This window comes from Thunnus albacares, chromosome 7, assembly GCF_914725855.1.
Source record: "Thunnus albacares chromosome 7, fThuAlb1.1, whole genome shotgun sequence".
Taxonomy (NCBI): domain Eukaryota; kingdom Metazoa; phylum Chordata; class Actinopteri; order Scombriformes; family Scombridae; genus Thunnus; species Thunnus albacares.
In genome coordinates this window covers 1665439-1679052 of record NC_058112.1, presented here as the reverse complement: position 1 = coordinate 1679052, position 13614 = coordinate 1665439, and the positions used below count along the sequence as shown (strand labels likewise).

The window sequence follows — 13614 nt, the reverse complement described above, 5'->3', positions numbered from 1 at the left end:
TCACGTGGATGTGGTGTATAAACAGGATTATACCTCAGGGATGAAAGATAAAGTGATTTGGTGAGTAGATTTTTAGTTGCCTAACTCACAGCCTAATCCTTACTAATGAGGTGCAGGCTAGCTCCTGCAGCACAATGGAGATTATATTACGGCATTATTCCTAATGCAACATGTGTGTGTGTTTAAGATTTTATTGCGTTGAATTTGATAGACTTCTGAAACATTTCGCAATGCATTGTCTGTTGAGCGAGATCAGTAAGATGAATGGTCTACTAAACTGGATGTTGGAACTAAAGTGCATAAATTGATTTCCTCTAGCTTCCTCTCTCTTCATTCTATCTGTCTTACACATCTTCCATCCACTGCGCTCTCCCTCTCCTTCTCTCTCCCAGACCACTGAGTTAATCTGATTAAACTAGCAGCTGTCTGTGATTCTGGACAACAATAGCAGCCTGCTAAACAGCAGATTAGCATCATTACATCATGAATTATGCAAGACATAGAGACACAGCAAGAGTAGGTGCACTGGGACGCAACAAAGCAGCAGTGTAGTACACAATAATCAGCCACATAATCCATGATGGAAGAATTAAACATGGAGATGGACGGATGTACACAGAACAGAGGTAGGAAGAGAAGTTTATTTGTTTTATCCCAGCCAACAGACACATCCCTCATGTGCCACAGGACTCATTAGTGATTCTGCTAGATATAAATTCTTCATTAAATCTTTGCACCAACTCACACCATTTCCCAGTGGTAAATAATAGATCCAGTAAACATGACTTTCTAGCAGTAAAATAGTCAAACTTCGACTATCCAGACATTTCTCCACTCATTAACTAATATATAAACTTGACCTTCTTTGATTGATTCGGTAAATTAATTTAGTGGTCCCCAACTCCTGGGCCACAAACTATTTGCTACTGGATCACGAGGAGACAATATGATTTGGCCAAAAAAGCATAATAATCATATATCTTTAAGGCTGGACAGTGGTAATTACTCTGAATTTGGTTTGGTTCATCTGTGCTGCATTGTCCCTCATCATACCCTGTCATGCCCAAAACAACAGCATTCTGATTTTGAACTTAAGTATGTCATCAGTATGCAGTGCAATCACTCCATCACCCTCTTTTAGGTACATCTGCGTATGCTGTGTCCCTGTTACTGTTGTAATCAGCCAGCTAACATGAGTAAAAGACAACACTTCTTAGAGCCAAACCTTTATTTTGGTTGTGATACACAGATGCATATACTGAAAGAAACTTTAGATTTAATCAAAATCTAAGGCATTCAGAAAGCTTCCTTTAGTCTCTTGTAGGACACACACAGCCCATCTCATCCATTGTTTCATGATTTACAAAACTAGTTAGAGGTGTTGCTGGAGATTTATATTTAGATTGAACGTTTGCCTCATTTGATCAGCTACAACAGAAATTCAGGCTTCCGTATAGTCACTTCTTTAGATTCTTAGAATTTTGGAATTATATATACTCTCATAATTCTAATTTTGAAAAAGCCTCAGATACTATTTTAGGAAGGTGTCTGAATCCACTTGCAAACTCCAGCAAGACATTGACTCAATTCTTACATGTTTACAATGTTTTATGTACCCTTCTATGTCTGCATTAAAAAACAAATGGCAAAAAGAGTTAGGAGTCAAAATATCAGAGGAAATTTGGCAACCAAGTATAAAAAAGATTAACTTATTTAATTAACTCTAGACATCGCCTGGTTCAGTTTAAATCATGCACAGACTGTACTAATACAATACAAAACTACATGAAATATTTTCTGATGCACCACCTAGCTGTGATAAGTGTACAATAGAGCAGATCAGTTGTTCAAAATTACATAATTATTGGACTGATTTCATCTAAATTATTTAAAAGACATATGACGGAGGTCCACTCCTAATAACTCTGGGGACATCTGAATCAATATCAACATTGAATAAATCACTACTTCTTTCTTATTGTTTAAGCAGAGCAAAGAAACTGCTTCTTTTGAACTGGAACAAAGAAGTTGTTCTAACAGTTGTTAATTGGATGACTTAATTTACTGGCATACTACGCATTGAAAGAATAAGGCATGTTATAGAAGATAAACTTACCATATATTATCAAACTTGGCCTTTGGGGCCTTTCGTTGGTTTTTTGGGTGGTAGTTAATCTCACTATAAAGCAAAGAATCTCTGTCTGTCTGTCTGTCAGTCTGTATGTTTGTCCTTTGTGTTTCTCAAGAACCATTCATCCGATCTACTTCGTACCTGGCAGATGCATTACTGGAGACTCAAGGAAGTGCAGTGTCGAATGTGAAGTTGTTTGGATGAGCAGTTCTTGAGAAATATATACAAATACCTCATAAACAACGTTGATTTGCTTCTTCTTCTGCCCGTGGAGTCAACAAGTGGAAATATGGACAGCGCCTTTACAACCCACATTGTGGTCAAAAATGGCATTACATCCGTAGTGTTAATGACTTGCAAAAGCTAGAAAGGCATGCACTTCGCTCAGTTAAAGTGCCCGAGAGAGAAGAAAAAGTGAGAAAAAAACAGGAGTGGAGGCCGTAAAACTAGCCAACAGGAGCGCAGACACCTTTGATTGGCAGCAGTATCAACCAATGTAAGGCAATAAACTGCTTCTACGGCTCACTGTACATATACACATACAAACTGTACATATGTGGTTCTTGAGAAATAACAAGCAATCGGCCTGTTCTGAACAGGCACATTTTGAACGGGCGCAACACTAGTTTTTATGAATTTATTTATTTATTTAATCTTGTATTTATTTATTTTACTTATTGTGTATATATACAATATATATAATATATATATTGTGTATATATAGTATGCAGTGTTTGGGTGTGTGTATGTACTGTATATCTGCACTTACTTTATTGCGTGTAATTGTTTACTATTAATATGAAAGAGAAAAGCAGAAAATCATCAGTAAGAATCAAGAATCAGTAAACCAGTGAATATTTGGCATTTTTGCTTGAAAAAAAACCACCCCTGAAACAATTAATCGATCATCAAAATATAATTTTCTGTCGATCGACATCAATTACTAAATTAATCAATTACTTGCCTACTCGTTGCAGCTCTACTCAAAACAGAATTAATTTTTACAGAAAATATAATAAAGTTCAGAGGAACAGCCTGGTTGTGATAGGCTGACAGTGTGAGCTGTGGGAAATACTGACCTGTAGGATTAGCTACAAGTATATCACTGTGTAGCTATGTTTTTTAGGATGACCAAACAGAATCAAAATTCTATGATAAGCATAACCCTACATGCACCGAACTTATGAGGTTATGTTATTAGTTTATTATTATTATGTTATGTTATTATCTTATTAGGCTTCATTGTGCAGACACACTGTAAATGACAGATTGCACTAGCTCAACATGACTTCACCTTGTCCAATCTGCACAAAGACATCTAACGACTCGATCCCACTGGAAGCATCCGCATCGCGTTCCATCCATGGCCACTGAAGCTGATCGCAGCAACTCTAGTCAATGCTTGTTATCCCACCAGACGTGCCACAGCCAAGCGGCAACCTCACTTAAGACTGAAAAATGAAGCCAATGAGGAAGTGCCAAAAACTGCAGTTCCTCAAATGGCCACTTGAGGCTGGCTCCAAAAGCAAGTCAATCCCCATTGACCTCCATGTTCAAATGCCCAACTTTAAAGCAGAGATAAACATGTTTACAGCCTGGTACAAAAAACAGTTTTGGTCTCTATAGCTAATTTCTCTGTTTATGACAACTATACAGGGGTGAATTTTTATGTAACTCACCCGTTTAAATTTTTTTAAGGCTTTAAGTTATGCATAATTAAGGGCATAGCTACTTTGAGTGCCATCACAGGCAAGTTGCTACCACAGTGACAACATTGGTTAGGTATAATAACCATGGAACAACTCCAGATTCATTGTGACCCCGTTGTGAGTGGATGTCTGCATCTTTCATGTAAATGTACTCATCACTGTATAGAGAGCCAAAGTCCTGACGTCACGTCCATGCTAGCCTCTATTCAACTAGCTTCTGTAACTTAAAATCTCTTCAGAGCTTCTTTCACCAGTCTTTATGAAAAACTAACACGTGTTCCTGGGGTTTACTTTCCATATACACAAACTGGCATCCATGACAGCACTTGTTATTAGAAACTGAAACCTTGACGAGCATACAGCTCCAATGAAAATGTGGTTTTATCCATATCCACAAAATTCACACACAATCTTCTGATATCATCTTTTTCAACTTCTAAAACGTCTACACCATTTGGCCTGCTGTTTATTAAAGGCTACGAAAAAACTGAAATATTGAATAAAAAACAATATAAGATCGCTTTTTAAAAAATGACCATCCTTGTCGTCATGACATACTGTTGAGTGAGGCTAAATTCAAGCTAAACTTCAAAGCTGACAGGCAATTTTTTTGATCGACTGCAGTATCCAAGGTCAATAATGAACTGAAAAGAATAAGGATTTATGTATATATATAGATATGGAAAATGATGTGATGGGTTTGTGATGTCTTACAGTGTCTCTGTTCCATCTATCTTTGCCTACCTACACTGCACTGTCTAACGAAACAGACATACCCCAGAAAATATTCAAAACATAGTGCCTACCTCAGGGGAGGAAACAGTTTAAAAAAGCAGGCAGGCAAAGAATCATCAGGTGGTGTTGTGTATGACGATTAAATATGTTTGATGTGGAGAACAAAGACCTTCCCTGCAGCTGTGCGCAGCCCCTGTCTCTCTCTCCCACACACACACACACACACACACACGTACGCATGCACGCACACACACACACACACACACACACACACACACACACACACACACACACACACACACACACATACACACATACACACAAACACACCAGCAGGCAACACTTGAAAGCTAGGAGGGGCAGCCAACAGGTAGAGCACTTAGAAATGTCTGTTTTCATCCCAAGCTGTTCTATGAGTTCCAATGAGGGGTTAAGGTAAATGTGCAGGGGTTCAGACAGCTTTTTGATAAATGTTCTCTCTGTTGCAACTGCCAGTCTGTCCCTCCAGGTCTTACCTTTCTTGGTTATGATAATGCGGAGCAGTGGATTGGCTAACGACACAGCTTTGTGGAAGTTGTCGTCATTGTTAATTGGAAGGAGGTCTCCGTGGTCATCGGCATATCCTAGTAGCACGTCGACACCAGGTATGTGATGGATGGTTTGGAGAAGACGGTAGAACTCCTGGAAGCCCCCCGGGCCGTTCCTCTTCAGAGCGAAGCGACGGTATTCTGCCTCAAACTGTAAACAGGACAATGAACACAAACATCATATGATGTTTTCCATGGGATATTTCTCAGTGGGGGGTGGCAGAGGATCAACTTGCAATTTAATACACTGACAGCTCAGACTACTATCACTGTTTGCAGTTTATAATTTAATTTAAATATAATGTTATTTTAGCCATTTTAAGTGTGTCTGGCTGCAGCCACTCATAACATCAAAGACAAAAGAAGTGTCAGATACATACAACTGTATAACATTAGTAATATAATAGTAATATCATGTAACAGCATCATTTCTGTCTCCTATCACACTCCTGTAACACTATCTGATAGACTCAGAAATCCCTAACCATGGCTGCTGGATACAGAGAGTGCACTGGTCCATATATGGCAACACTGGAATGACTTCAAAGTTGTAAAAGTAATTTTTTGTTTTAGTCTTAAGGAGAATTATTCTTTTAAAAAACATGAATGTTCATAATACATATACACTAGTGTAAAGTGGCAATTTTATTATGTATCCTGGCTCAGAGAAGCATTCTGTGAGCAGAAATCCAACACTGAATGGTTTTGTTATAGATACAAGCAACATGCAAAATTGGCATAACATAATACACAATAAGAGTGTAGGGATGCTGGTTCAGACCCCCACTCCTCTATTCCACATGTTCAATTACCTTGAGCAAGACACTGAACCCCAAACCATCATATGTACAGTACCAGTCAGAAGTTTGGACACACATTCTCATTCGAGTGAATGGGAAAGTGTGTCCAAACTTTTGACTGGTACTGTATGTGTGGGAAAAAGAAGGTGTTTTAGACAAGCGTCTGCCACATGTAATGCATATGTAATAATGAAATGGCTCTCACCAACAGTTTTTAGTAATCTCCTGTGGTTTAGTGCCTGTCACCTACATCACCATGTACCTGTCACTGTCAATGACATGATTATTATGAATAGTCAGTCAGTCATAACCATGCAAATTGCCATGCATATCAAGTTGATGCGTCATCTTATGCAACAACTTGTTTTTCTTTCACTAAAAAGAAAACTGTAGTGTTTTACAGAAGCATGCCACACACACTACAAACAAAGCGTTCACTCAGAACATCAAGGAAATCTTAGCGGCACTCTGAGCCAAGCCTCACATTCCTACTGATGAGAAGAGATTTGCAAACACTTTTTTTTCCACTCTAAACCCTGGGTCACCATAACTGGTAGCTAAAAAGATGATTGATGTTTTGCTCTCAATGAGGTCTTCCATCAGCACCAGGTGTAGGTGTAGCTATCCCTTACTCATTGCAGTAAGCTTCAAGGTTTATAATTTTTTCAGTTAATGTGTACGTTGCAGTGAACCATTACTTCTACAAACAAAACCAAGAGGAAATATGATGTGCTATATATGAGCTTTGCCACATACCTAATGTGGATGCTGTTATGGTGGATTCAACATCCAATTTGTTGATAACACATACAATGACATGAGGACCTAAAGTATAATTGTACCACAGCCCACATTTTTTAGATTTCAAACAAATTTCCTCTTGTCACAGATAAATGCAGGGGTATATGGTGGGTGAGAATGTACTCTGCCTGAACTAATGCAATGCTCAGGTTTTTAAAACTCTCAAATACTGGTATCGGCCTCAGAAATTCTGTTGTCAGTCGAGTTATACATTCAAGCATTTATGTGTAGCTCTGACATTGAAAAGTGTCACCTACTAAACAGAACTTGCATGCATCAAGAGCAGGAGACTGTAGATTTCATAGCTTAAGAGCCAACGATTAGTTAATAAAGAAATTAGTCGACCAACAAAAGCTAGTTTGTCTTTTTAAAGACATCTCAGATGATGCTTTTCATTGTCTTATATGATAGTAAACTGAATATTTTTTGGGCTTTGGACAAAGCAAGCTAATTGAAGACTGGCTTTTGGGAATTGTAATGAATATTTTTCACTGCTTTCACTGCTAATGGAGAAAATTACTAACAGATTAATCCATACTGAAAAAAAACTGTAGCACAGCCCTAGGTACTTTCTTTTAGTAAAAGACTGCTCCTAAGCAGGCAACTCTCAAGCCTTTAATGTTTGAGGTTCTCACATTACATGAATGCAAAACTAAAAATACCACGTCATGGAGTAGCCTGTAGTAGACTTTTCAAATCAGATTTTCTTTGTTCTGAAAGATGCAAGAGAGATATACTCTCCATACTGGACCCTTAGATTTTCCAATTACTCAGCTCACCCCTACTTATTTATTTCACCCCTCATTAGCCAAATCTTGCAGAAGTTTGATATCTATGTTTATGTGCACACCAGAAATTCTGCAGTTTTGTATATGTTAATATTTAGAACAGGTGCACCGTTGCCAGACCTTTTACACTGTGGTCAAATTGGACCTGTTCCTGACTGTTCATGTTGAATCTAAAAACCTTCTTTCATCAACAGCCTTTGGGAGAAGGTAGTCTAGTTTATTGTCGATGGAGCTGACGTTGGCGAGGAAGACTGACAGGAGAGCTGGTCGACTGGGGTTAGCCTTTAGCCTAGCTTAGATGCCGGCTCATGTGCCTCACTTCCACTTCCTCACACACTGCGTTTGGAATCCACCTGGGCAATCGTTCTCATGGGGAGATGCCGAGGTCTTGGTGTTTGGAGCAAACCGAGGCAACACAGATCGTATCACGTAGCCTCCTACATCTCCACTCTATTACTGTATATCACACAGTATATGGGCATGAATAGGTCTGATTGTACTAGAACAGGGAGCATGTTATTTTGGGTGGGGAGATGCATACTGGTAATTAAAATGGTGGAAATACTTATTATGTTATTTATACAGACTAGTTAAATGGATTATTACAAGGAAAGGCAGGTTTCTATAATTATGTAAATGGCTTAACGGGACTATTGCCTAAACTCACTGTGTTGGTATGCATTACTGTACGCATGTAAATAGAGCCGTTATTAATGCTATAATGGAACAGTTGCGATCTTTATAATTTGGATTATGATGAAAGCAATGCCTGATGGGAAAGCAAATTAAGAAATCCACCAATTAAGCCTGATCTGAGGGTGAATCACCAACATGATAGGCTGCTGATCAATTCCTATTAACAATTTCAAATTAAAGTAATAATCTTGAAGATTTTCATTTAAATAAATGTCTGTTAAGTCACTATCTATCACCAAATAAAGTAACACAATGGCGATTGAACCTATGGCCCACTGATGAAAGCCCTTGCATTTGCAGTATTATTTACAAACTGGGTGTCAGTGGTGACATTCTCAAATTCAAAGGAGGTGCACAGTTAGTGACACGTTTTCCATCACCCAGCAGTGGTTGGTCCGCCAGAGAATGTAGGTGGAGCTAACACAACAGACTCGCTCTTCAACTCACTTTTGTGTGGAGTGGTGTACTGTTTTTTCGGGTCTCTGCTAACAGGAGTGAGGTCAAGTGAGGTCCAAAAACACACCTGCAATTACTGCTCATCGCCATAGAGAATGAAACAAAGATCTTCAAGATTGTTATTTTAATATAGCCTACACAGAACCACAAGCAGAAAAATTGTAATCAGTGATATGCCAGCATGAGTTGCTGCATAACTACATGTAAATAAATCATATTTTTGTCCAAGTAATCAGACTGTTACACAGCATAACTACAACAGCACAGGCTCTGCCTTCCATCACAGTTTCTAATCAAATTAAAGTCATAACCCTTCAGAAATGACTGCATTTAATATGATGTGTCAGTGTAAGCAGACTCGAAAAAGGTGAATGAATCCAGCTAATGAAACACCTCAGAAACTTGTGAAGGAAATGGCAGCTACACAATGCTGTTATGGATGTGGGCTCATAGCCAGAGCAGGACAGACAGCAGGACAACTTATGCCAGTTTCAGACCAGACATGCCATTAGTTTGGATGAGGTACTGCACAAGTGAAGAGCAGCACAAAATCCTAAATTACAGAGACAGAATTTAGAGATGCACAAAATTAACTCTCCCAGTGTTTCCCCTATAATTGTATAGCGAGAACCCCCGCCAAGCCAGATTTTTTTTTTTTAATGGCAATAATAACACCAAATATCCATTCATTCAGAAATCAATAGTGTTGCGCTGTACCAAAACGTGAATTAACCTCTGTGTTGTTGCCTAGGAAACTCTTGGTAGCGTAGCTCCTTATAGGACAGTGCGTAATGTGTGTGCATAACGCGTGAGTAGTTGAGTGAGAGAGCAGAAAAGTGATGGTGAATACGAATGCAGCAGAGGAAAAGGTTAGCAGTAAGTTTTCAATTTGGCAGTAAATGTACGGTACAGACTACATTATGTCAGTTAATAAATGCTGCAGCTTCTCAAGACCAAGAAAAGTCATGTCTGTTGTTTCCCCAACGGCTGGAAAAGTGAAGGGGGTTAACTCCGAAGTCAGCAACAATGGGTTAGGCTAACCTGAAGATGCTAAACAGACAAATGGAGAACGGAGAAATGTGTGGCTGCTCAGTTCACTCTGTCCCGCATCATCCAATTATTTTCAACCCCAGTACCAGTAAGTGTGCACCTAATGCACAATCCTACTTTGAATGCAGATGCTATAAGGAGAGAGATGCATCTCACAAACACTCCCACAAATCACATGCGAACCTAAAGCCTGGTGCACTTGTGTGATAAATGCACAGTATGTCTCTGGGGAACGTGCATCACATCTGCACATTTAGTGCATGTGGACCATAATGTGATCAGGCAGTAGATACTGTGTTCAGCCTTATTTCATGTATCCTTATTATTATCATATTGTTAAATAGAATTGACTTGTAACCAGCAATGATGTGGATAAAACACTATACACAATGACAGTTGTTGGACAGTTAAAAGTAAGTACTAAGATAAGATTCACATGTAAGCCAACAGGCAGACACTGAGACGGTACCGTCCTCAGAATGGAGTGCACATGGTGCACATTATTCCCTTTATCAATAAAACCTACACATACAAACACACTTTACTACAGTCTCTTATCATGTCCTTATAACGTTTTTTGATGCTTTAAATGACAACATGATCTAAATTTTGCATTTGTTTTATGTTATTTTATATATTAGTAAACATGCTAAATATATGTTTTCATACCATCTAGATATGGTTTGAATAGGAACAGAGGACAAAAGGAAAAAGATAAGCTGCTGGTGTTGTTGATACTGTAAGTATGAACTCTTTGGAATGCAGTATTTTTTTGTTTCCTGTGTTCATGTTTGTTACCCAGTGGATGAAAAGCACCTATGTACGTGACCAGACTTTTGTGAAAAGACCTTCTAGCTGGTTATAGCACAGTTTGTATTTGCCTGTTGATGTTAACTACAGTATATTGGCTAGTCTATCTTGCTAATACTGTTTCTGATAAAGAACTAGAACGGTCAAGTGAATTATTTGACAATAAAGAGAAAGAGAGCATGAGACAGAGAGAGAAAGAGAGAGAGGGAGAGAGAGAGACAGACACAGAAGATTGTTAGCGGGTCACATTAGACAAACATTCGAGAGAGACCATAAGACACAGAATGTCAGAGAAAAAAAGTAAGTGTGTGCGTGAGTGTGTGTGTGTTCCTGGTAACACTGGCTCTCATTATTCTGAGCTTAGTGAGATGAGTATTGATCACAAAATCCCTTCCAAATCCTGAAAACCTTGCCCTCAAATTGTAATCTAAGCGTTGAAAGGTGACGAGCTGAATCATCATTATCTCATTTAAATCTCTCTTTTCATCTGCGTGATATCTGAGAATTGACTCAACATCAATTTAGAACGGCTGTACAGTAACAGTAATTACAACTACAGTGTGCTCTGTTTAGAAGAGGACAAGCGAGGATTAGAGGTCAGGGGCCCAATTGCCACTTTCAGTTTCAGTATGCTGCCGAATATAAATGCCCCTTGCTCTTCACTGTCCATTCCCCTATGTGTGTTTATTGAAAAAAAAAAAAAAAAAAAAAAAAAAAAAAAAAAAAAAAAATATATATATATATATATAAAACTCGTTCAGCACAGTACTGCAGTCGTAATACCTCATACTATGCATCCCTGTGAGTATGTGAGTTAGTATATTACAGCATCACAGGTGGCAGTTGTTTAACTACAGGTGGCAGCTCATGAGATGCAGGCCTTGATAAACCATGATGCCAGGCATGCAGATTGTCTCTGGATGCCTGTATTTGAATTTTTTCTCGTTTAAGATACAGCAGCTGCACAGAGCTTAAATGTAAATGTAGCTTTACACACTTTACATAACTAACAATATAGTGGCAGTACTGTATGAGTGTATGTTTGTTTAATTACTATTGTGAGTTTAAATGAGGAGCCTCTTTCATCTTTTATTTTTCATCTTGGATATGGCAAATTGCAATGACCTGAAGTATTGTAGCTGTTCTTATGTTAAAAGACACATGAAACACTTTGCCTTTACTGTATATTCTGAATGAGACCCTATGGAACTCCAAGGAATAATAACTGAGGATAATACAATCAGACAGAGGCAAGATTTCCGATGAAGTGCATTTTATCTTTAGCGTCTTTGTGCATGTTAACTTAATTTTATATGAAAACTGAACTTCATTTGAAATCAACAGTCTATCACAGTCAAACAGCACAGCATACCTGATGAATTTTGCTTGTTAAATCTGATTATGCAAACTTACTAGTAACTATATCAGCCGTCAGGTAATATTTAGAAAAAATAATTTAAAATGCAGTTACTCAAATAAAGTAGCTACTATTAGCCTACTTTAAAACAGTATTGAAGAACAGTAACCGAGTTGTTAGTTAAAGTAAATATGACCGTAACACCTGCTGTAGCCTTTAGTGCTATCATGTCAACACGGATCTACAATAGTGACACTTCCACAAAAAGTACAGTTCTGACGCAGTCCAACGGGGCATGTAGTCGAATGAAACGGAATAGAGACACAGTAGCAGAGAGAGGGGAATCCTGCGGAGGTGGAATAGCAGAATCGGTGTTTTAACACGGAGGAAGGCGGCGGCGGAATAAATGCGGAATCAAACGGAGCAGGGGACGATGGACTGGGGTCTGGCTGCCTGCTGACAGTAGCCGATGTAGGCGCACCCAGGCCGCCTATCAGCTGCACTCCGGTCTTTTTTTTTACCTATATACAGAGGAATTTCTCTAAATTACAAACGTCGGACAATAAAACGTACGTGTCGGTTTGTTTATTTGAGAGCGAAATGGAGAGACATCACGTATCTTCTATGAACGACAACAGAAGGTTATGTCGATGTAGTCAGCGCACCGACAGACCGGTAGTAGAAACCAGACGCTGTATCCTCTCATTACCACTAAAATTACCTGTCAAACAACCTCATTAGCCCACCACTCACTTTGCTCTTGACCTCCACCACGTTGTCGGTGAGTTTTAACGGCGTCCGGTGCTGCTGCTGTCTTGACATTCTGCTCCCCGGTTGGCTGGTTGGCTGAGGCACTGCGGATAAAACCATCCACCAGAATTATGGTTGTTGTTTCCTCCGTTGTCCTCGGGAAAAAAAAACAACAAAACAAAACAAAAACAAGGCAACACACAGAGCAGGCGGTGAGAGCACAAGCGGTCCTTTCACCTGTCTTTGTTAATGTTTTGTTTACTACTACGACACTCGCTCAAAAAAAAAAAAAAAACACAGCCTCGTCTCGCGCCTGTGTTTTTCTCGTGCAGTCCTGTGTCAGCGCGCGCTTACAACACGGACACAAAAACCACAGCGCTCGCGACAGGTGGAGTCCGGTATATCCAGTGTGGGATGTAATGTGTGAGAAGCCAGTATGACTCGTCCTCCTCCTCAAACGCTGCTCCAACCTGGTGAGACTGCGGCTGCGGAGGTGACTGGAGGGGGCGGGACATGACGCTGGAGTAATAACACCACAATACTACCATACTCTCTTAATAGCCTATATTGCCACCACTAGTAGCGTACTAATATCCTACTATAGGACTACTGTTTATATCAGCAGCCTATTAGCAATAGCATAGGCTGCTTTTTTGCTGCTGCCACAACTGCAGGCTTCAACTAGGCTACTGGACAGCTACTTAATATTAGGCTACAACTCCTAACGATTATTATCATTATCAGTTAACCTGTCAATTATTTTCTCGATTAAGTGATTAGTTGCTCGGTGTATAAAATGGCCAAACATGGTGAAACATGTTGATCACTGTTTCCCATAGCCCAAGATGACGTTCCCAAATGTCTTGTTTTGTCCGCAACCCAAAGATACTCAGTTTACTGTCATAGACTAAAGAAACTATATTAACAAACAGCTGGAAGCAGAG

At 39.2% G+C, this 13614-nt stretch overlaps 1 protein-coding gene across 2 annotated transcripts in view; it reads right to left on the bottom strand.

The window, feature by feature from the left end:
- The window catches only part of pard6a (par-6 family cell polarity regulator alpha), a 40954-nt gene extending 27837 nt beyond the window's left edge, over window positions 1-13117 (bottom strand). For both annotated transcript variants that reach the window (XR_006404253.1, XM_044357279.1), the window contains exons 1-2: window positions 12674-13117; window positions 5091-5313 (exon numbers count right to left, since the gene is read on the bottom strand). Coding sequence is in view for 1 of the 2 variants with exons in the window: in XM_044357279.1 (XP_044213214.1) it covers window positions 5091-5313; window positions 12674-12790 (340 nt within the window). In the remaining variant the exon portion in view is untranslated. The remainder of the gene's footprint in view (window positions 1-5090; window positions 5314-12673) is intronic.
- Window positions 13118-13614: the final 497 nt, after the last annotated feature.